This window comes from Pyxicephalus adspersus, chromosome 6, assembly GCF_032062135.1.
Source record: "Pyxicephalus adspersus chromosome 6, UCB_Pads_2.0, whole genome shotgun sequence".
Lineage (NCBI taxonomy): Eukaryota > Metazoa > Chordata > Amphibia > Anura > Pyxicephalidae > Pyxicephalus > Pyxicephalus adspersus.
The window spans coordinates 49,446,853-49,468,916 of record NC_092863.1 but is presented as its reverse complement, the minus strand read 5'-3'; the positions used below and the strand labels follow the sequence as shown (position 1 = coordinate 49,468,916).

Genomic DNA, 22,064 nt, shown 5'->3' with positions numbered 1-22,064 from the left:
ATTTCCAACGACTATCCTCATTCGTCGGCGTCGTTGGTTACTTTTTTTACAAACGATTTTTGGCCAATCGGTCGTTCGTTCGTCGTTCATTTCCAACGATAAAAATTGGACGTGTGTACGCAGCTTAACAGTGGAATGTACGATAGAGTTCAGAAGACTTCTTAACCTGATGCTGTGGAGGCAATTAGAGGATAGAATCAGCTTAAAAAGTTGCTCACTCTGTGCTGTTACTTCAGTTGTTTACATGAGATAAAGAATAAAGATGATTTTTTATAAAATGATCCTTTTAAGCCCGACCACTGCATTTAAAACGCAAAAGAAAGTAGACATTGGGGATACAGAGAACTTCCCATTAGGTATAACACAGATTAGACAAAACATTAAAACCACCTTTTTAATATTTTGTAGGACCCCTTGTGCAGCCAGAACATCATTGATGTTTCCTGTTGCCTTCCTCCCATGGAATACGCTGCTGCCATAACTTCCCCAATTAAACAGTGCACTTGGAATGTAAATCAGGAGACCTAGCCACCTTCTTCCATTACTCGTTGGTCAAAACACATCACTTTCCAGAACTAACTGTTCACTTTCTGCCTAATATATCTCACTCCCTGATACATTGCAACAAGATAATCAATGATGTTTTAATACTGTACCAGTGGTTTTATTGTTTTCCCTGATCGATGTGTATCCAGGCAGGGAAAAATAGAGCTGAAACATTTTAGCGTGCCTAGGAGTCAGCAGTAGCTTTATCCAACTACGTTCTCTTGTTTAAGGTGATATTGCTGAAGCTACTACAAGCAAACCCATCCAGGATACTTTAATGTGCAGTGGGTAAGTTTAATCTCCATTGATTTGATGTTATGACTTTTTATAGTGCACCTTATTTGATTGAAAAAAAGTGTATTATACCTAGTTGCTTATCATAGACATTATACTGACCCCTGTGGTGTAAAGGTATCTTCACGGTTATCTTTGCTTCGTATTAGCTCTTTGCTGGCATCAGCTATCCAGGAAAGCCAAGCTCGAACTCCTTCCCCTACACCGCTCTACAGCTGTTCTCCCAGTCCATCCAGGTAAGAAAAGATCTTGTTTGTGAAAAAAGTTTTTTTTTTTCCCCTTAAAGTATAAATTATAGTGTGGGAGACATTTTATTTACTTTTTAAAGACCTTAGTTTTACATACATTTCAGCATCATAGAAGTTACAATACAGTATCTTTGTTTGTCTGTTCTAGACTGTCCCAGACATCAGGTAGTAGGTGCAGCCAGTCGGTACCCATTCCAGTCCCCACCCAAATTGACAATTATCGGAGGATAGAGCAAAACCTGCATTCTCCCACCCAGTACACCCCTCAGAAGTAAGTGTGTATAATATTCTGTATACTGACAAGCTACTACATCTTTTTTTATTCTACTGTATGTGATTGCACAGTTTTCTTTTTTACTTGCAAAAGTAACTTTTTGGTTGTTATTAGATCTGGCATGGTAAGAAAGTCCAGCAGTGCCAGTCCAGTCAATTTCATGAGAGCCGGAAATTCTCCTCCGTTTCCTGTAGAGTACACCTCTGCACCACCTACAAGAAGGCTCTCGTTTGGAGGGGCAAAACCATACATTCCCTCTCCACAGGGTAAGCCAGCATTGTCCCATTCAGTATTTGTTTTCTAGTTCCAGTTCCATTAGAGCACATCCACATTTTTAATGTGGTTACTTTCTTTAGTTGGCCTTTATACAGGGACTTTATTTTTTCCCACAATCTATAAAACATTCTGCAGCCCAGATTTATAGCATGTGTACATTATGGTTGGCTGTGATTGATTAAGGTAAAGAATGAATATTCAATATGTTCTTTAAAGTACTGCAGAATAATTTCAAGTTATAAGTTTATATTTAACAAATACTCAGATGGTTTGACATAAAACAGTGGATAACACCTGGCACCCACTTAAACTTGGCAAGTGCCATATTTTACCTTATTGTATAATTAGAATTCACATGCCCCTTCACATAAGAAGATGACTTGGGTAAAAGAGGTGCACTATGCTAAGTTTTAGTGTGTCAATTAGTGTTACTGTACATATAAGACCTAATAAGTTGAATGCCTCCATGTTTTTCTTTAGTAGGTACTATACCTGAGCAACCTGTGCAAGACTTCAGTAGCAGTCCTGGAGGAGGAGAATACAGAAACAGAAGCCCTGTTTATGGTATGCTTGGCGTTCCATATATTTTACAATTCTGCTGAATTACAAAACTGATGTTTATTGCCAAACTCTAGGCAGACATTTGGCAGACACCAAATAAAGGAAGTTGTGTATTATTTACTACATCTAAATTAACTTGGTATTAGCCTCTTACAGTTACTTTTTTTTAGCAGAACTAAGGCTAGGTACACAAGTCAGATGATTCTCGTCTGATAATCGGCTCAGGGCTGGTATCGGACAAGAATCTGCCGTGTGTACAGTGCTCGTTGTCCGAACGGCCATCCTAGTAGATCGACGGAAGAGGAGCGATCGAAATGAAAGTGAAGGGGAGAGATGGCAGCGGGAGTGCCACTCTGTCGTTCTTCCCCTTCCCTCTCCATAGAAAATGGTGCTCTATGTACAGCGCTTGTCCATGCATAGTGCAGTCTTTTGTCGTTGGAAGGGATCATGAAAAATTATTTACAATGACAGTTTTTGCATGTGTGTACACAGCTTTAGGCTGGGGGAGGTGAAAGCATCCCAAGGAGCCATTTAGTCATGCTCATGTATTAACAGTGGAAATTTTCATAAGATAAGGGAGCAAAGAAATTAGTCCATCTAGGGGACAGAAAATATTTAGTTGTGCTACCTAACTGTAGAAGAGAAAAATCAGGTTCCTTGCCCTGCCAGACTTGACTGTGCTGTGTGGCAAATCTGTTTAAATCTCATTTTATATATATATATATATATATATATTTATATATATATATATATATATATATATATATATATAAATATATGTATTTGTTTGTTTGTCTGGGCTTAATCTTTAAAACAACAGCAGTATAAAAGTAAATATATTTCTTACTTTAGCAATGTATGTTTTGTGTGTTTATTACCAACACTCCAGAAAAAGCAGCAGACAAATCTTCAGCGTACATTAATTTGTTTTGTTCCTGGGAAGCTTACTGAATATAGTACCCAATCCATTTTAAAAAAATTTTTAGCAACTGTTTGTTTTCAGAAAACCCCATCCTAAAATATTCCCAGGCAAATGTCTCACATTTGAGCAAGTTTTTACATTTCCTTATTAAAGGCTTTAGTAGAGATTAAAGTTGGAAACAGCAAAAGGTTTTATTGTTTGCTAAACAGTAGTTATTGCTGTGTCAGTGGCATTCTGAGTCACCGAGTGAGTCAGCCTTTTATTCATGCGTGCACAGACACATTTGATGTCAACACACACTGGTATTTTTCCAGCACTTAACTAAGGACAATTTAGGTAAAGTTTCTTCCAGATTACTTTCCACGATTAAAAGTAAACTAGAATTTAAAGCTTATGTTTAATCAGCTTATATTTTTGGCCTTCCCTTGTTCCTCCTTTAGCCCCTCATCATATTGATAATCACATTATTAAAACTTTGTTTTCATTACAAAACTTATTTTAGCCCTAGAGACGTAACCCCTGGATCTCTGTGCAATGCTGGCAGATCGTGACTGGTGGGATGGGACAGCAAGGTGTTGTACTTTGCTTCCTTTGTAATAAAAAAAAAATACTGCACCCTGCCGCAGTACTTTTCCCTAGAGACCTAATGCAAGCAGTGAGCTGGCTCTTGGGAGGCATTATAAAAATATTGAAATGCCTTTAGTGAATATCAGTCTTTAGGCACCTTCTTAGGAAGATTACATTAGCATGAAGACTTATCTTGGTAAAATTCACGATAATGCTAAACTTCCATGATTAAAAGAAAGAAAATCAATTTTTTGAATGTGGTGAGGCAAAAGTAAGACTCATTTTAGCCAGTAAATGAGTCAGTCACTGACTTGTTGCAGCCAACAAAGAACACTGCGTGCAGCTCACAGAGTAAAGTGAAATCAGAAGAAGCAAATTTGGTACAAGAGAGTAACCTGTACAACTGTAGGTCTGAAGCTAAGACTGGAATTCAGCTTTTACAACAAATCTGTACAATACAACAAAATGTATAGTTTGATCTTGTAGTTTTATTTTTGTGAATATGTAGAAATTCAAAAATTAAAATTCAGTTTATCTCTTTTTCCCAGCCATTCCAGCACAGAGTTCCTGTGGAATGGGTTCTCGTCACAGCGCTCCTAATTTGTCAGATTTACAACCATGCCGACAAAAAATCAAGAAGCAGCTTTCAGATCCCATGATGCCCAAAGACACCAACACACCACAATGTTCCCCCCAACAGATTCACAATCTGCAGCCCACCAGAACTCTCAGGTCCTCCCCCAAGCTGTCTGAGTTCATGCAAAGAAGCCCCCTTCCTACTATACTGGGGTCACCAACAAAGGTGAGCAAACAGATCAATTTTTTGTCTTACCTAGTCAAGCTGCAACATCCTGTTTTAATATTAATATTGTTCCATGGAAGAATATTAGTCAACAGGAATCAGAAACTGAACATATTTTTCATTCTTTCTGCAGAGTGTATCACCATTTGAGTTCCCTAAGGGAGGCAGTTCTCAGAACTTGATCACTCTCATCACTCAACAAGGAATGATGGTCCCTCCAACCAGAAACAAAACTCTTCCAGATCTGAAGAATGCAGTTCATTACCAGTACCAGCAACCTGGTCTGGGCCTACGTCCTGTGGAAGAAGGGAAGGGTCCTTTTGGCAGGTACACCTATAAGAGAATAGGCCTTTTCTTTGCTTATCATAAGAGGTATTTACGCCAAACATACAGTCAGTTTAAATTTTAGGTTTAATTGGTTAATGTGATGGGGTCTTGTCACCATTAGTCAGGTGTTGATCACCACTGCAGATGTTTTTCAGTAAATAATAACAATAAAAAACTTACAAGGGGGTTCTGAGAAGTTTTTTGCTTTGCCCAGAAAAAAGAGAGCCAGAGTTATGAAATAACACATTTATTCAACATATCCCCCCCTGAGACTGATGCATTGGTACAGCGTAGTTGCAGCTTTTCTAGATCGTTCAAGTCCTTTGGTTGGGCAGCAAACCAGCTCTCAGCAGCATTTTGACGTCAGAAATGTCCTCAAAACGTTGCCCCTTCAGGTGTTTCTTCAAATTCGGGAACAGATATTAGTCCGAAAGGACCAGGTCAGGTGAGTAGGGGGGGATGGTGGACAAATTGGAAACCCAGGGTGTTCAATTTGGCAGCCACAACATTGGACGTGTGCACAGGTGCATTGTCCTGCAAAAAAAAAAAATGCACTGCTTTTCGTCTTAATTGCCTCCTTCAGCTGGTCCAGGAGGTTACCATAATACTGTCCGCTGATACTAGAGCCCTGAGGTAGGTAATCCAACAGGATACCGTCTTTGTCCCAGAAAATGGACGCCATGACTTTTTTGGCCGATTTCTGGGTACATAACTTCTTCGGCCGCGGGGACCCGCTGTGGAGCCATTCCTTTGACTGTTCCTTGGTTTCGGGATCATGGATGTGGAGCCAGATTTCATCCTCAGTCACTACCCTAGCCAAAAAGTCCTGCGCGGCTTCAGAATGGGCCAAAACGGCTTTGGATGCTTCAACTTGTTCCTTCTTCTGATCACTGTTCAGACATTTTGGCACCTACTTCCCTGAAAGCTTGCACATGTCTAGGATAGTGGTGATAACAAATCCAACATGCTCCCATGAAATGTCAAGTATCTGGGCTAACTTTTTTTTCGGATATTCACCGGTCCTCAAAAATCAGCTAATTGACAGTATTGAAGGTTGCCGGGTTGGATGAGATTTGGGGCCGCCCACTGTGGGGCTCAACTTCAACGGTGAAATGTTCAGTCTTGAAACGAGATATCCAGATTTTGACAGTGCTGTAGGAAGGACACTTCTCCCCCAGTGTTTGTGACATCTCAGTGTGAATGTCCTTTGCACTGTTTTTTGCAAAAGCTTCATGACGGCCTGAAACGACGTGAAACTTGCTTGTGCCTCTGCCATCAGAGCTTCTCACTAAAAGAAAAAAGAGTTTTAAGAATCGCAAAGACCTGATATTTGCACAGTTACATACTAATATATTAGGCTGTCATATGCCCCCACACTCAGTAATTTGCAGGACATAGTTGTTGAAAGCAGCACTATTGTCATGGCCTAGTGATTTACAACACATGACGTTTAGCATATTCAGTTCTTTAATTTTAAATTTAAATATTAAGGAGATTATAGAATAATTCTTGCATTTTTTAAAAACATTCATCATATGGTCTGGCAAAAATACCGTGATTTTGTTTTTTTCATACTTGTACCATATTTCTCTTAATATAATGCAGATATTTACAGTTGCATTCATTGTATTTTTTTTAGTTATATTAACACACATTATTTTTTTTATTTCTACAACCTGAATGATTGTATTAAATGATCAGGGTGAAAAAAAACATGACCTCAGTTGCAGTGCTAACAGTCTGAGATTGTGGTCACCACCTCACTTAAGGTGCGTACACACTTCCAATTTTTATCGTTCAAAACGAATGACGAACGATCGATTGGGCAAAAATCGTTCGTAAAAAAAGTAACCAACGACGCCGACGAACGAGGAAAGTCGTTGGAAACGAACGACCGGACCGGCAGGTCGGATTGGACGACGATCGTTGAACATCGTTCGTGTGTACGATCGTTCGTTGATCGTCCATGGTCTGAGCATGCGTAATGAATGAACGTTCGTTCACTTTCCTGTCGTGCACATAGTTCCTCTATCGCTCAAACGATCGTATCTATTGTGTGTACAATATCTACAAACGATCGTGTCGTTATCTCTATGTGCAGGATCGGTGCTATACGATCGTTCGTAGATATCGTGCAGGAACGTTCGTCGTTCGTTTTCCAACGATAATAATTGGAAGTGTGTACGTAGCTTTACTCCTTACAAGCTGATATTTAAGTGTGTTTGTATAGCGATCAACTGTACTGCTCTAAATGCTTGTTCAAGGTGCCTATGTGAACTCTTATCAGTGTCCTGAAATAATTCTACTGTAATGGTGCATTGCCACATGGTGATATGTACATCTGTAATCTGTACAAACAACATTTTTTTTTTGTTTACAGTTAACATAAACCTTAGCAGGCCTTGTACAGTGTTGTTTTTAGTTACTCTCTCCAAGTGACTTGTGTGACATGCAAGAAGGATAAACTTTCTAATGGAACCAACAAATATATATTCATGTCTGCCCAATCCTTGCAGTTCACACTGATGTTTCTTTAAAAACAACTGTAAACTGCATACAACAATTTTACATCATTAGTACTTTGTTTCCTTTTTGGTGCAGTTTTTAGTATGGTTGACAACTAAACCAGGCAGTTTGCCCTCTGAACGTAAATAAGAAAAATGTCCCTGTTCACATTGTCTTCCAGTGATTTTCTTTGGTGACAGCCAACCACCACCCCTTCACATGCCACATGTATTGATTTTCTGCCCTTCAAACACTTCAATGCAGATAATATACATTGGTTTTCCAACAGGTCTCTCAGCACCGGCAAACTTACAGACCTCCTGCTTAAAGCAGCATTTGGAACACAGGCTACAGAGATTGGGAGCACAGACAGCCTCAACACAGAGAAACCCATGGAAATAGCAGGTGGGCTGGAAATTATTTATAATTCAGGGTCATTATATTTGCTATGGAAAATATATACCCTTTACACCCTTAACTTTACATTTAATATAGATATTTTGTTTGTTTAAAATGCATGAAACTTTGCAAAGGTCTTTTTTTAACCTGGAAACAAAGTTACTATGCCTTTTTTTTTCTTTATATATTATGCCATATCTGTTGCCCTGTCTCCATTTATAGTAATTGATATGTAGGTTACCTGCAGATGTCCTCCTAGAAAAATTGTTTGCACTATTCTCATTTTAGGATCAAGCACTCCTGCACTTCTGGTTCTTAAGGAACCAGCAACCTCCTGGCCAGTGTGAACCTCCTGGCTTTATGTTTGCAGGTTTATCATTTGCAGTTCCTGTATTTTGTACAGTGCTGTATCATGTTGTGCCCATAAATAAAGTTCTTATAATTAATAGGATCCTAATAAATAAAAAGTGCTAAATTTTGTTTCAAGCTACAATAGCCAGCAGTCACTGTAAGTTAGTAATTTCTGACTTATCCAAAACTGGAAGTTGTTTAGCCTGGTGATTTAATAAGTATTTAAAGCAGAGGCAACCAAACAGCTAGTAATTTCAAAAGAAGTCAGCGGTGACAGTCCCTTTAATTGTTTTTAAATACTATCTGTGTTCAGCACACTAAATGTGTCCATACACAAGTCAGTGGGTACGCAACCAGTATAAGGCTATGTACACACATGCAATAATTATCGTTGGAAAGGATCTTTCACGATCCTTTCCAACGGCTAAGGACTGCACAATGCAAGAGCGAATGCTGTACATACAGCACTGTTCTGCTTTTTGGAGAGGGGAGCGGCACCCTGCTTACAGTCGTTCGTTGCCCATCGTCTGTGGATCCGCCAGGACAGTCGTTCTGATGATGGACGACGAGCGTTGTCCGATATTGACCCTGAGCTGTTTATCAGATGATATCAGGTGTACCTAGCCTAAGTGATCAAGGTATCCCGTTGATATCATTTGTTTACTATCTTGCACTCATTAACCAGCAGGAACTGACATTCATCTGGCTCCCAACTACTGTTAGCTTACGGGAGAGCTCCCCAACAAGGACACTAACAACTGGCAGAATCAGGTTGTTAGTGTACAGCAAGAAACACTCCCATTTCCTGGTGGGTGCTGATGAACAACACACTTTGACTAAACAAAGAATGGGCATTCCCAATCACTGTTTGTTTGTTTGATTGATTGATATATTGCTCAAGAATGCTGTAATGTTTAATATAATATAGGCGGATTCAATGTTTTCATAGAATCTGAAGTCTGATTTATTAAAAATGACTCTCTGTCAGGCAAAGGACGAGGACTTACTAAAATTGCTTGAGGCTTTTGAAATGATTTGTAAATGTTTGCTTGTATTTTGTATAATGTGTTGTATGTCTTTTAGCTCCTTTAATTGGCTATGGAGGAAACCTTCCCATTGGATCACAAGGCTCTCTCAGTCCAGCTCCTGTCATCTTCACAGTGGGTTCTCCCTCAGATGGCACTACCCAGGCAGCAAGACCCCGTCTCTTCTCGGGTAAATCCCTAAAAAAAAAAAAAAATTACCACAAGTTAGATAAGTCTGGTTGGCTGCTACCAGCAGCACAGCAACATCATTATTTTTTTATAGTTTCTAAATTCACAATGCTTTTATCATTCCTTTATTTACTTGTTGGTTATCCTCCTGTAGAAGAGACCTCAATATTTTTTTTTCTTTCTCCCTATGACACCTAGTTGGATCTTCAAGTTCTCAAAGCTCGGCTGGCTCATATACTGGAAGACATATTGTGGTTGGAGCAGGAGGTGAAACCTTTGAAGCTCCCTCTAGCCTGAGATACACACTTCAAGAAGCCACTACAGCAAATGCTGATGGAATTGTGATGTTTGAGGTTCCTGAGCTTCCTGAGGAAACGCTTATGGAGGTATGGTGTTTTTTTTATTACTGTGTACTAACTGTAATATAGCTGATGGAAAATGTTGACATAGCAAATGGTTTTAAAACCACAGACAGAACACTTTTTAGTCCAGCCCTTCCTGTCTATATTTTTATACTTTATCAAAGCAGACTCATGTTTCCTGTGCACACCTTTCCCAATATAGCAAGTGTACATGGGATCAACCACAGGAGTTCAGTAACAAGTCACAGGAAAATCTTGTGAGGTTCAGCTGGATGCCAGGGATACATCAGGCTGCCAGAATTTTGTGCAATTAGTGCTCGCTTGGTGTGTAGCTGCACATGATTTGCTAGTAGCTAATTAGGTCATAGATAATCTGTTGAATGGCAGAATGTCTGCACGCATATCCTCCTATCTTTAAGAACATTGAAATTACTATAAAAAATACATATAAAACAGTTTATGACCAGAAGGATTGAATGCAGCTTCTGTGGAGTTTAAAGACAAGGACTTGGTTAAATATGCTGAGGCTTTGTGCACACTCCTGTAGTTTAGTGCTGTCATAATTCTGAAATACTGATCTTTATCTTAAAGTAACTCTTAGCGTGCCTGTTACTTCTGAATCATTATAGAAATGAAGCCCTCTCCTTATTGTACAAGTTTGAAAGCTGCATATGATTTCTTATAAATGTTTTAGCACTAATTCCTGGATTATTAATCTTTTGCAGCAAGAACACACAGACATTCTGCGCAGTTTACGGTTCATTTTGGCCTTTGCTCATTCAGTCATGGAGATTGCTGGCCTCAAGGGAAGCACTGTGGATGCCAGTGCATCTGTGACTTCTGAGTACCAAATGCAAGAGAGTGTTGTGGCCGATCAGATAAGCCTTCTAAGCAGAGAGTGGAGGTGAGATTTGCCTAAAAAATTAGCTGAAAAATGGCAAGATGCTAACAAAAATAAAATTAGAACATCAGTAATAATACTTTTTACCTGTGCAGAATCTGTCTTGTACTATCTGACATCAGCAAATTCATATTGAGCATTATAAATAACATGCATTGTTTCCTAAAGGAACTGTAAGTGTTCTTATTAGCGTCTGCACACCACAGTGCTGACTGGTTACTGTATTTGTATGCATATGTTACCTTTTTCAAGGAAGAGGCGCAAATTAGGTACGATTTAGGCACTGTACTGCATTGTACTGGCCAATATCTAGCCTGGGTCCTTAAAAAGACCCAAACATAGACATCAGAAACTAGAGGACCTGGGATCATTTGTACCTTTAGCGTCTTGCGGTCCCAAGAACACAATTAGCTATTGTTAGTAAATTGTGAAATAATTGTAAAACATTTCCTGCTTTTCACAAAAGCCCCCAATATATAGTATAGGCAATACCACAGAGCTTACTTAGAAAATAATACTCACTTATACTGCTAGTAGCCTCTGTGGCCAATCAACCTCATCTTTCAACTTGTGCTGATGAAAAGCAGAACTAGAGAAAGAGACACTGTGACAAAACAGCAGGTGCTGCTAATAAAACATTTATTCAAGCTGTAAAACAAAAAACTAATTATTGCAAAAAATGTAAACTGCATTTTTTTGATGTTTGTTTGGAACTGACTTTTTTTCCTGTCTAGTTATGCCGAACAACTAGTTCTTTATCTGAAATCGGCAGAACTTCTCTCAAATGGGCTACAGACTGCCATGGAGCAAATCAGGACCGGCAAACTGTGTCTCTCTTCCACTGTAAAACAGGGTAAGAGTTTTTTGTGTATTGCACACTAACATCTCAATGCATCCTGTATGTACATCTAAACTAGCATTAGGTACTTATTACTAAAACAATACATGAATACAAATGTGCTTATCAGTTCAGTGATCATCAAATAACCTCATCCATTGTGAGTTCATGCTTCTATAACAAGCAGAACAAATACCATTTGTTCTGCTTGTTAGTGATAAATTGCTAATCCCAGCGATCAATTTCTAGTGATTTTAGTAGCATATATAAGTATTAAAAATCTTCTACAGCCTAATGATGATATTGCCAGCATCTGAGTAAATCTCTTAGCAAGAGGCTAAAATCATTGAGTAGCACCAGTCTTTAGAGTAAACGGCTGCTTTTATGTGGAGCCACTGTGTTGGAAAGGTGACTGAACAGAAAGTGTTTGATTAAGACACTGCCATTAGAAAGTTGTAAACTTAAAGGGTTTGAACCTCTCTGGTCTTCCACTATCTCTAGGGCCATAATCCCCACATAGTTTTAGTATTTCGCTAGAAGACAGCAGAACATTTAGTAAGAAATTGTTTGGGGGGAAAAAAGAAACAGAAAATGTCCGTTTATGTGCAAATTCTGGTCTGTAATTGGCCCCTGAGGACTGGAGTTGGACAGCCCTAATGTATAGGATACATTTTTAACTTCATATAAACGGCTTTTGACAAAGTTGCATGGTTTATTGTTCCATAGTGGTGAAGAAGTTGAATGAGCTTTATAAATCTAGCGTATCCTCTTGTCACTGCCTGAACACACGGCTTCAGAGGTTCTTTGCTGACAAACAGAAGCTGATGGATCGAATCAACAGCATCACAGCTGAAAAGCTTATCTTCAGCTACACTGTCCAAATGGTAAGAACACAGTTAACGTATTATTGATGAATTCAGTGAGCACTTTCTTAGATTTCCTAGGCATAGCTAAGATTATAAAAACCTCATCTTTTGTGTAGTAAAGTGTCAGTGCTTTTGTTAAAACTGTATCCCATATATTGTGTTCACTACACATCATTAATCTGCTAAGAAAAAGGTCCTTGGATTCATCTGCCAGGTATTAGATATACCTGTTAAAAAAAAAAAAATTATGTACCTAATAAACTGTAGCAAGCAATCCAATTTCACCTTTCATTTTATAGCAATCGGAAGAGTGAAATAAATTTGTAGGTTAGTTGCTCTGGCGTTCTGCAGTTTACTGTAGAATATTGTTCTTTCCTCTTATTACATAAACTTAGATGCCTTTAGCATAAAGAACAGTGCATTTCATTATTGGTTCCTGTTCACCCAAACATTTGTGTTATGGTTTAAAGAATTGTAACCTTTTGTATATATTTAGGTGTTTGTGCCTGGAACTTCACAACTTCAACAATAATTTATGCCCACAGGTACAGTCTGCAGCTCTGGATGAAATGTTTAACCACAGGGAAGATTGTGTACAGAGATATCACAAAGCTTTGCTTCTGATGGATGGATTACTCAGCTTCATGACAGATCAGGCAGATATAGACAACATCACTAAATGTGAGTTTTCTTGGTATTATTTATGTATATTAATTATGTTTTTTCCTTTGTCCGGGGCTGTACAGTGAAAGCATGCCTTGGCCATCCTTCATCATAGTGAAGGTGCTCCGGCTGCAGACATACTGGCGAAATGCCATGGTGCCCAGTAAAATGATATGACAGTGGGATTAAGGAAAGACACTCTTGGCTTCTCTTGTGTTATAATTTCTAGGAGTTGTGTAGCAACAATCCTAGAAAAGAAAGTGATGGCATTTTGTAGCAGATCCTTCACAGGTGCTCTGAGTGAAAGCTGTGGTGCGTTACTTGACGGCTTCTGGAAAGCTCAGATTTTACACTGAGTATACATTATTTTCCTATTATACAAAACTAAACATCGCTTTTCATTGTATGGCAAAATAAAGTAAATAAAACCAAGGGATTTTGTCACTAGTGCGGAGTGGGGTTTGCAGTAATTTTTAGAAATAATATTAAAAATAGGAACCTCTGCTGGTGATGAGGTGTAATTATAACATCAGCAAGAAAAACTTTAATTGCTTAAATCAGGGGTTGACAAACTTTTATTACCACTAGGCCATTTCAGGGGTGGGCGGGAGCACACTAGGCCGACTCTGAGTCCCGCCCTAATGGCTCGGCCCACCACCAAAGAACGCCCCATGAAGTGAAATCCCTCTCCTCCATATGCATTGCGGAGGAGAGGGATTTGCCTTCAGGAAGTGTTCCCTATTTACCGCGGCGGCAGATGTAGCAATGCAGTCCGCGGTAAATAGGGAAACAACAGCAAGGAGGCAGCTCCGGTGGCTCCGGTAGTTCCTAACCCCCCTGGCAGATGCGGCCAGCAACACGCGGCTCCGGAGCCAGGGGGCGTTAGGCCGGAACGAACTACCGGCTAGGCCGTAACTGGCCTAAAGGCCGCAGTTTGCCGACCCCTGACTTAAATAGACCAGTCCGCGGTAAATAGGGAAACAACAGCAAGGAGGTGGCTCCGGTAGTTCCTAACCCCCCTGGCAGATGCGGCCAGCAACACGCGGCTCCGGAGCCAGGGGGCGTTAGGCCGGAACGAACTACCGGCTAGGCCGTAACTGGCCTAAAGGCCCCAGTTTGCCGACCCCTGACTTAAATAGACCAGTCATGTCTTCTCCCTTTATATCGGTGCTCGGTACCCCCTAAATTTACCAGACCGCACATGTGCCCGGAGTCAGGTGTCACTCAAAGGGGAAGAAATTTCCCTTTTAGTGATGTTACAATGCCAGAACCCACTGTCTCCAGAGACACAACCCGCTCACTTCCCTGAGCCTGGGATCTGTACGGGAGACATGGTCCGCGGCTCTGGCCGGTGCATCCCTCCAGCGGGGACCTTCTGACCCTGCTCGGGGGTGCACTGGCCAAAGCCGCGGACCACGAAAATTTAGCAGTTGGTGCCCGCTGCTTTATATCATGGAATTTTAAAAATATCTTCATTGGTAATATTCAACATTATAGCAAGTTTCAGATTAAATCGGGCATAAGGAATACAGGTGTGCAGTAAGTAATCACTAGTACGGCTGTAAATATGATCTTTAGGGTATTTGGAGGCAATAAAGAACCGCTGTGCTTCAAATCATGTAGATTAACTATGTTCAAATGGTTGCCGGGTACAGCTCCTGTTGTAGAATTTAAAATATGTATGTGTTTACAATATTGCCTCTTTGCTCTTTTACATTTTCTGTGAGAGACATTAATGTTTTCTGCTTTTCCTTACAGGTAAACTTTGCATAGAACGCCGACTATATGCGCTTCAAGGCAGCATTTGCGCATAAAGCTTTGTCTCCGTCATCTTCCAGTTTGCATCCTTGGATTTTTCCACAAAAATCTTCACAAGCTCCATGTCAGCATTTCAGGTTGATGGCATTCTTTGGGTTCTTGCATCAGGCACAGCTGTGGTTTGGCATCTCAAACAGTGTAATCCTTTATCAAGTTGCAAATTCCCTCGACTGCTGGAAGAATCGGAAACATTGAAGCTTTTCATTTAATCATAATTATGGATCTTTTTCATTACTATGACTAGATTAGTGATCAAGTTGTTACATGTTACTATGTCATGATAGTAGGACATCTTTCCTACTGAAGAGGATATGCAAAATACTGCAATGTGTTATTCCAGCCTAATCAATATGGGAGTATAGCCTGGTATACAGATTTAAATGGACCTACACCTTTACCTACAATGCTATGGTTTGCCAGGAGTATATTTCATCCTCTGCAACATGTGCATTCAACTTATCGTCAGCTGGTACTGAACGTTTGTGCAGAGGTATATGTAAATCTATATACGAGAAGGCTGCACCTTGCTTTTATTATACTTCCTGCAGACATCACTTTAAATGTTTATTTTGCACAACTCCAGATTAGTGAGACTACTTTCTAGTGCTGTTGGTTGGATCTATGTCCTGTTCTCATTTATTAAGCACTAATACAGGATATGAATGAGGAGGGCAATATTTGTACAGCGCAATGCTGTTCACCCACAGAGTTGGACAATTGGGAAATCCTGAACATGCTCGCCAAGACTTGGAACTAGAGAATTTGCACAGAATCAGATCTTTCACAGACTTTATATCATCCCAGCCACTGGCAAGCACTATATTTTAGGATTTCACCCATAATACATCTTTCCTCTTTACTAGCTACAAATTCCTCACTAACCCATCCCAGCTATTGTATAAATCTTGCAAAGTTTACCAAAACTATTGTGGGGTCATGCAACTGGTAAAGCTGTCCTGAAGGATGACCTAAATGTAGAAAGAGCTGCTGATCGCACAAGCAGATATTTCCATTGGACATAAGGCAGTGGTGATGAATATCAGTTTGCCGCATGTTCTTTTGAATATTGTATATCTTGCACTTTATTCCCAACCAAGATTTAAGAACATGAATCTAAAACAAAGGATATGTGAACCCACAATAGCAACTGTTCTGTCAGAGACTTGGGAAAGAAAGGTTACTATCAGCCAAGGTTACTTTTCTGTTCTTATTTCCTTTTGTACTACACTAGCAGTGTATATACTATAGTGTACATAAAGATATATGTATATAATGTAGATTTTCTTGGACTATAGCAGTAAGCGTGGCTGTCCCACATTTGTCATCGCTTTGTCTTCCTATCAACCAAACGTTTTGCTATATTTTGTCATTGCGTTCCGATCTATTTCTGTTTGCCATGGAATGGATTCATTTACAAGAGCTGCCATTCTTTTTGTGTACAAGGACCTGTCCTGGAAGAATGATAAACGTAGCTTTTACTTCTGGCATATGGGATTTTTGCCACTACATCAATCATATAAACATTTCAAGAGAATAATTTCCATGGAATTTGTTAAAGACTTTTGTTTTTGTTTATTATTTTGCCATCATATGTAATCAGGAACGAAAATGATGATAGTAAATCCTGACACGGACAATATTCTAGTGGTCGCAGCCATGGAATCTACATGAGGCTGCTACAATGTAATAAGGATTGCTAAGATCCAGAAGTATTATGCCATAACTCCTGGTTTACAGGTCTTGTTTTATACGTGGGTCATGTTCAGGCAGTAGATTGCTTATCCTTTTCATTTAGGCTAGTATCAAATTGTGTTGTCATACATCCTTGTTTGCTAGTAAACATTGGTAAGTTTTATAGTATTTTCACTGTGTTGCCTCAGATGGAGACCGTGGGGTCTTTATACTGTATGATGCAGTGTTGCAGTCATGGTGGGGACATTGGCCACATCTTATCATAAGCAATGCATCACATTTGAGCATTGTGTGCAATAATTGTGTTGTTTGTATGATGTTCACAAATGACTGCTAAGTGCAAAAAAATAAAAATTGGTAGTTTGATTTTCAGAATGCTGGAAAATTTTAGCTGCCTGAATCATAAAGTTGTTGAAAAATTGTACTCCGAATAAGCAAAGAAAACTATGGCCAGCTTAAATTTTTTTTTCAACCACTTAAATAGCAAGATCATGCACCACTGCATATGTAGTTTATTTGTCTCTTAATACTTGAAAATTTATTTAACGTTTTGGTCAATAAGCATTAAACCCTTAAATGGGTTGGCTTTCCAAGAGGAAAGCAGGTTTTCTCTGTACAACTACACGGCTTTAGGCCTCAAGGGTTATGTAGCGATATTTTATTTGCCATTACCTGGATTGAATTTTTTTTCCTCAAGTTTTTATGTTGTCTGTTTCTTTAGATTTGGTATTTATTGTGTGTTAGCCAAAAATATTTAAAAAAAAAATCAAATGCCCAAAAAAAGGTAAAAAAAAGAAAAGTGCCCTTTAAACTCTTTTGCTACGATAGTGGAACAGAGTATTTGTTATGCAGGAAAGTGATATTCTGTATTCAGCCGCTCATCCTTGAGGTTCATAAAGGATAATCAAAGGCTAATTGGTGTGCTTTAGCATGTGTGCTGATGTGTGAGTAAACAGATTTATTTCTGAAGCCTTATTGATTCAGTGCAGGACATTGTGGTAGCCTTTGCAGCAATCAGCTATTGTAGTTGTTCGTTCCTCTTCTCTGGTATACAGTCCAAAGGAACCCTAGAAGGACTCTGCTGGATTGAGTCCTTGTGACTGTTGCATTGCAGGTTTCATTTGAAGGGTTTTTCACTTTCAAAAAAAAAAACTTTCCCTTGACATCTGTTAGATGTTTAGGTTACTTTCTATGTCCACCAGGGCAAATGACTCTCATGTAGAGAAGGGCTTTTTCTTGCTACCTAGTGCAGAGCAATTTTGGTCCATTGACATTAATGATGTGTTCCACAATATTTATGCCAAAGCTGCCCATTCATGACCAGCCAAAATTTTGTAAACCTGGTGATTCTGGGAAGCTGTGTCTCCCCCTGCTGGTGGGTCATAGTGGCAGCAGCAGGATATGCGTGACAGATGTGGGGACCAGTGTTCCCATTAACAAAAACAAATGTCCATACGTGTGCCTCCATCGTTGGTCTTGGTCCACTTCCAACCAATAGAGATTTTTATGGTTCAAGCAATTTGACCTTTTATGTTGAAAGTTGAAAAACCTTTTAGTTATCGAAGTCTAATGCCAGCTGGTTGCACGTGCGTGTAGGCTAAATTTCAAATTTCTGTTTCCATAACAAAAAAAAAAAATTTTTTATGAATGAAAGCGTGTTTATTTGAAAATGTAAGTTGTAGTGAAATTGCCTGAAATGCATCTGAAAGGGGATGTCTGTGCTAGGAATTTAAACGAATGCAGTGGATAGGTTTGTGACAAGTGTGTTCATTTTTAATTTACTTCCATTTTGTTTTTTGTGTGTTGCATTTTTTTTTTCATTTATTTGTATAACTTCAGAAAGAAAATGTAAATAAAAAATAAAATGTGAGCAACCAAAATGTTTGCTTCTTTTGTTCTTTCTACTAATGAATGAACACAGTTTATGATAGATCATTTTATAATGAGAACTGATGGTGCTTATGTTGAAATATTATTCCGCTGTTTCCCTTAATGTGAAAATGTTTTAGGAATGTCTACAAACATTAAATGTAAAAATCAGCATATTTTTTACTTACATGCAGTGCGGTACCCTCCAGGCATCTTACTGTCTGCAGAGAGCAGCGACTTATTCCCATTGAAGCAGAATGTATTGCATTCAGGTAATGTCTGTGGATGGAGATTGGCACATAAATTTGACTTTGTTTCCTATAAACAATTCAATTAAGATTTAGGCAGCAGCAGGTTTTATACTCTCCTGTCTTATAGTGTGTTGCTGCAATATTTTCAATTTGAACAATTACTGCTGCCTGAATGATCTTCAGATGCAACACTTCTGGGTATGCCAATTACCCACTCTGACCCTTGCAAGCTGTGGTTTGATCTGCCAGCCCAAATGTCACTACTGGATACAGTGGAGATGTAGTCGCTGGTGGGTGGAACCACAGTGTGAAATGGGATCATGGTGGTTACAATATAACAATCCTGAAAGTATATTAAATATGAAGATTCTTAGGATGGCCATAGCTGTTCATAAAAGCTTTTTGGAACAAGTGTCGGCCAGGTGAATTGGCATACATACATGATAGTATTTTTTTTTTCTTTTTTGAAGCCCACCACAGCATTTTAAAACACCACAGCGTGGAGAAAACCTATTCACAAAGCTAGGAAATAGAGCCATGATCAGGGCAGGCAGAATTCAAGTCCAGTCAGGACACACAAGGCCAATGTCCAAGATCAATCAAACACACAGTAAAATCACCAATTATACATCAAGCCAATTTTGGATTCCACATAACCCTCCTAGCTAGAAGAATTAAAGCAATCACCAGTGCTGGTAGACTTTTCCAAGTCCCTGTGGATATACAGAACACTTATATCTGAAGATAACAGGAATGTGGACTAAATCCATAGGTGGCTCTATCGGGGGGGGGGGGCATAGGGAGGTGCAAAGTGTGTGACCCTGGATGCTCCTTTAGCCAAGAGGGGCCCCAAGTGCAATCTGCACAGCTTTTGGTAACTTCAGTCAGTGATGTGTATGAGTGTGTTCTTGATCACAAATTCCAATGTGTACTTATGGGCGATGACTCCTATCCATACCATGCACCATGTGGAGCCAAGATAACTATAATACCACTGTGTTTCCACAAGTGCTGCTATAGAGTGTAGGGAACCTGAAAGCCCATTCATTCTAATTGCAGCAATTGTGTATTGATAGTGATTTATTACTGACAAGTTGGTACCAAGAACAATATTTATGCATTTCTATAGCACACATCTAACACTGTACCTCGGAGTCCATAGTCATGTCACCAACTGGTTCTCACAAGAGCTCACAATCTAATATCCCTACCATAGTCTTAAGTATTTATTCTAAGGCCAATTTTGGAGGGAAAGACAACTTACCAGTGTATTCCAGAGATGTGGGAGGAGACTGGAGAAAACACATGTAAAGTAACGGAGACCTTACAAACTCCATGCAGATGCTGCTCTAGCCAAAACTGAAACCTGGTACTCTAATCCTAAATTTTGGAAACCCTGTCTTGAGTTTAGTGACAAATTCGTTATGTTCATCTAATGTGTTTATAATTGTAGTTTCTAATAATCAGTAAGTGTAAGACTAACAAAAGTGACTGACTGCCATGCAAAGGACACATCATAAAGATGTTACTGCTTCCAATTTATTAGAGGTCTTTTAGGGGATTAGGATTAGGGGGAAAACAATGTATGTATGTGTATAAAAAAAAAAAATTATATATATATATATTGGCACCTATGCATTTATCTCAGAAAATGCACCACTTCTCCCAGAAAGCCACACACCAGAAAATAGAAGTAAAACTTTATTAGTAGACTATCACTCCTACGCTGTGTCATGTTTCAGTCTGTAATGGAGCTAAATGGTACAGAAGACATTTTATAATTAAGCTCTATTATAGAGCGAGCTGCATCTCTACTAAAGCTCAAAGTTTCCTATTTATTATCTTATTTACCCAGAAAAAATGAAAGCATTACAGTACTTGTTCTATCATCAGTAAATGTTGTCTAGCTGTAATATAAAATAACAGATAAAAAGTGAGAAAAAGACACAAGTTGTAACTGGCAACCATAATATTAAAATTAATTTATTTACGTCAGGGCCACCTCTGTGCTTACTGCCACTGTATGTAATGTCTGCCTCTCTGCACCACGGCTGTGCCAATAACCATCTATGCTTACACCACCGTTGTGCCAATAACCACCTATGCGCACGCAACTGCTGTACCAATACCCACCTATGCTTACACCATCTCTGTGCCAATAACCACCTATGCTCACACCACCACTGTACCAATACCCACCCATGCTTACACCATCTCCTTGCCAATACCCACCTATGCTCACACCACTGCTGTACCAATAACCACCTATACTCACACCACCGCTGTGCCAATAACTGCCTATGCTCACACCACCACTGTACCAATGCATTTCTCAATTGCTCTACATCTTTGGGGTTCTTGCTACTTTATCAATGCCCACCTCTGTGCATATCACATTTGTGCTCACAGCCACTGCATTAAGCATGGATCAGCGCTTTCTACCAATGCCCAGCTCTGTGCACACCACCTCTGTACCAATGCCTACACCAGGCATGCGCAGAAGGAGCCTTTAAGTCATTGGGGAAAAAAATGCCAATCTCACGCATGCACAGCGAGATCAGCACTTTTTTTTTACAACTACAGCAGGCCACATCACCTGATCTCAAACCTGCACAGTGCTAGGTTGGGTGACGTAGCCAGAAGAAGGAAAAGGATGACGACGAAGCAAGAAAACCAGGACAACGCAGCACGGTATGGAGGACAGATCTACGGTGACTTTTTTGTGTTTTTACTTTAGTCCAGCTTGAAGTGGTTACCATTTTAACATAGATAAGATTTTTTTAATTAACGTGTATAATGTACAAATGCCTTTCCAAACAATGACTGGCACAAAACAAATCAGAAAAAGATGATGACTCCTGTTGTCCAAGACCTGTCATTGCTGCTTACTTTGCCATCTTCACCGTCGGCTCCACACTGGTCTTCTGAGCGGACAGTGATCCTCTTCAGCCATTGGATGGCCACTGATGATGTAACAATGTCAGCCAATCTCTACACAGCACATGCGCCATAGTGTAAAGATAAAACAAAGTGACACTGGGAGCCAGGGCTTTATTCTCATTGCATGTTACTTCTGTCATTACTATTTATATACAGTTTAGGTCCCATGTAATAGAATACATACAACCTCAATAGGACAACTTTAATAATGCATATTGGCTACAAAAATCCCAGTTCATACAGCTAGAGAATCAATTCACCCCATGGCAATGCAAGAACCATGATTCATGGTAATGCTTTATGAAGCTCAACAAAATGATTGGGCTGCCTTACAGCGGATCTGTACTATAAAAAGTCTTTTACAATGTCACTTAATATGTTGCCCTATATAAATCCAGTTTATTATTAATAAAAAAAATAAAAACACCATTTACTACACCTACCTAATTCCGCAGAGCCCCATTCCCCCCGGCGCTGTCCTGGGATCCTCCTCCATCCCAACGTAGAGGAAGCATCTGGTGCTGTCATCATTTTTTGGCTACCTCACCTGATCATGAACTATACAAGTGTTTGATACC

At 39.5% G+C, this 22,064-nt stretch overlaps 1 protein-coding gene across 1 annotated transcript in view; it reads left to right on the top strand.

Annotated features, from left to right (window-relative positions):
* Nucleotides 1-18,291, top strand: part of ULK1 (unc-51 like autophagy activating kinase 1) — a 64,517-nt gene extending 46,226 nt beyond the window's left edge. The window contains exons 14-28 of the mRNA XM_072415717.1: nt 777-834; nt 990-1,076; nt 1,237-1,359; nt 1,477-1,628; nt 2,119-2,202; nt 4,237-4,490; nt 4,624-4,817; nt 7,612-7,727; nt 9,156-9,287; nt 9,485-9,672; nt 10,374-10,552; nt 11,284-11,402; nt 12,114-12,271; nt 12,799-12,934; nt 14,675-18,291. Coding sequence (XP_072271818.1) covers nt 777-834; nt 990-1,076; nt 1,237-1,359; nt 1,477-1,628; nt 2,119-2,202; nt 4,237-4,490; nt 4,624-4,817; nt 7,612-7,727; nt 9,156-9,287; nt 9,485-9,672; nt 10,374-10,552; nt 11,284-11,402; nt 12,114-12,271; nt 12,799-12,934; nt 14,675-14,730 — 2,036 coding nt within the window. The 3' untranslated portion in view covers nt 14,731-18,291. The remainder of the gene's footprint in view (nt 1-776; nt 835-989; nt 1,077-1,236; nt 1,360-1,476; nt 1,629-2,118; nt 2,203-4,236; nt 4,491-4,623; nt 4,818-7,611; nt 7,728-9,155; nt 9,288-9,484; nt 9,673-10,373; nt 10,553-11,283; nt 11,403-12,113; nt 12,272-12,798; nt 12,935-14,674) is intronic.
* Nucleotides 18,292-22,064: the final 3,773 nt, after the last annotated feature.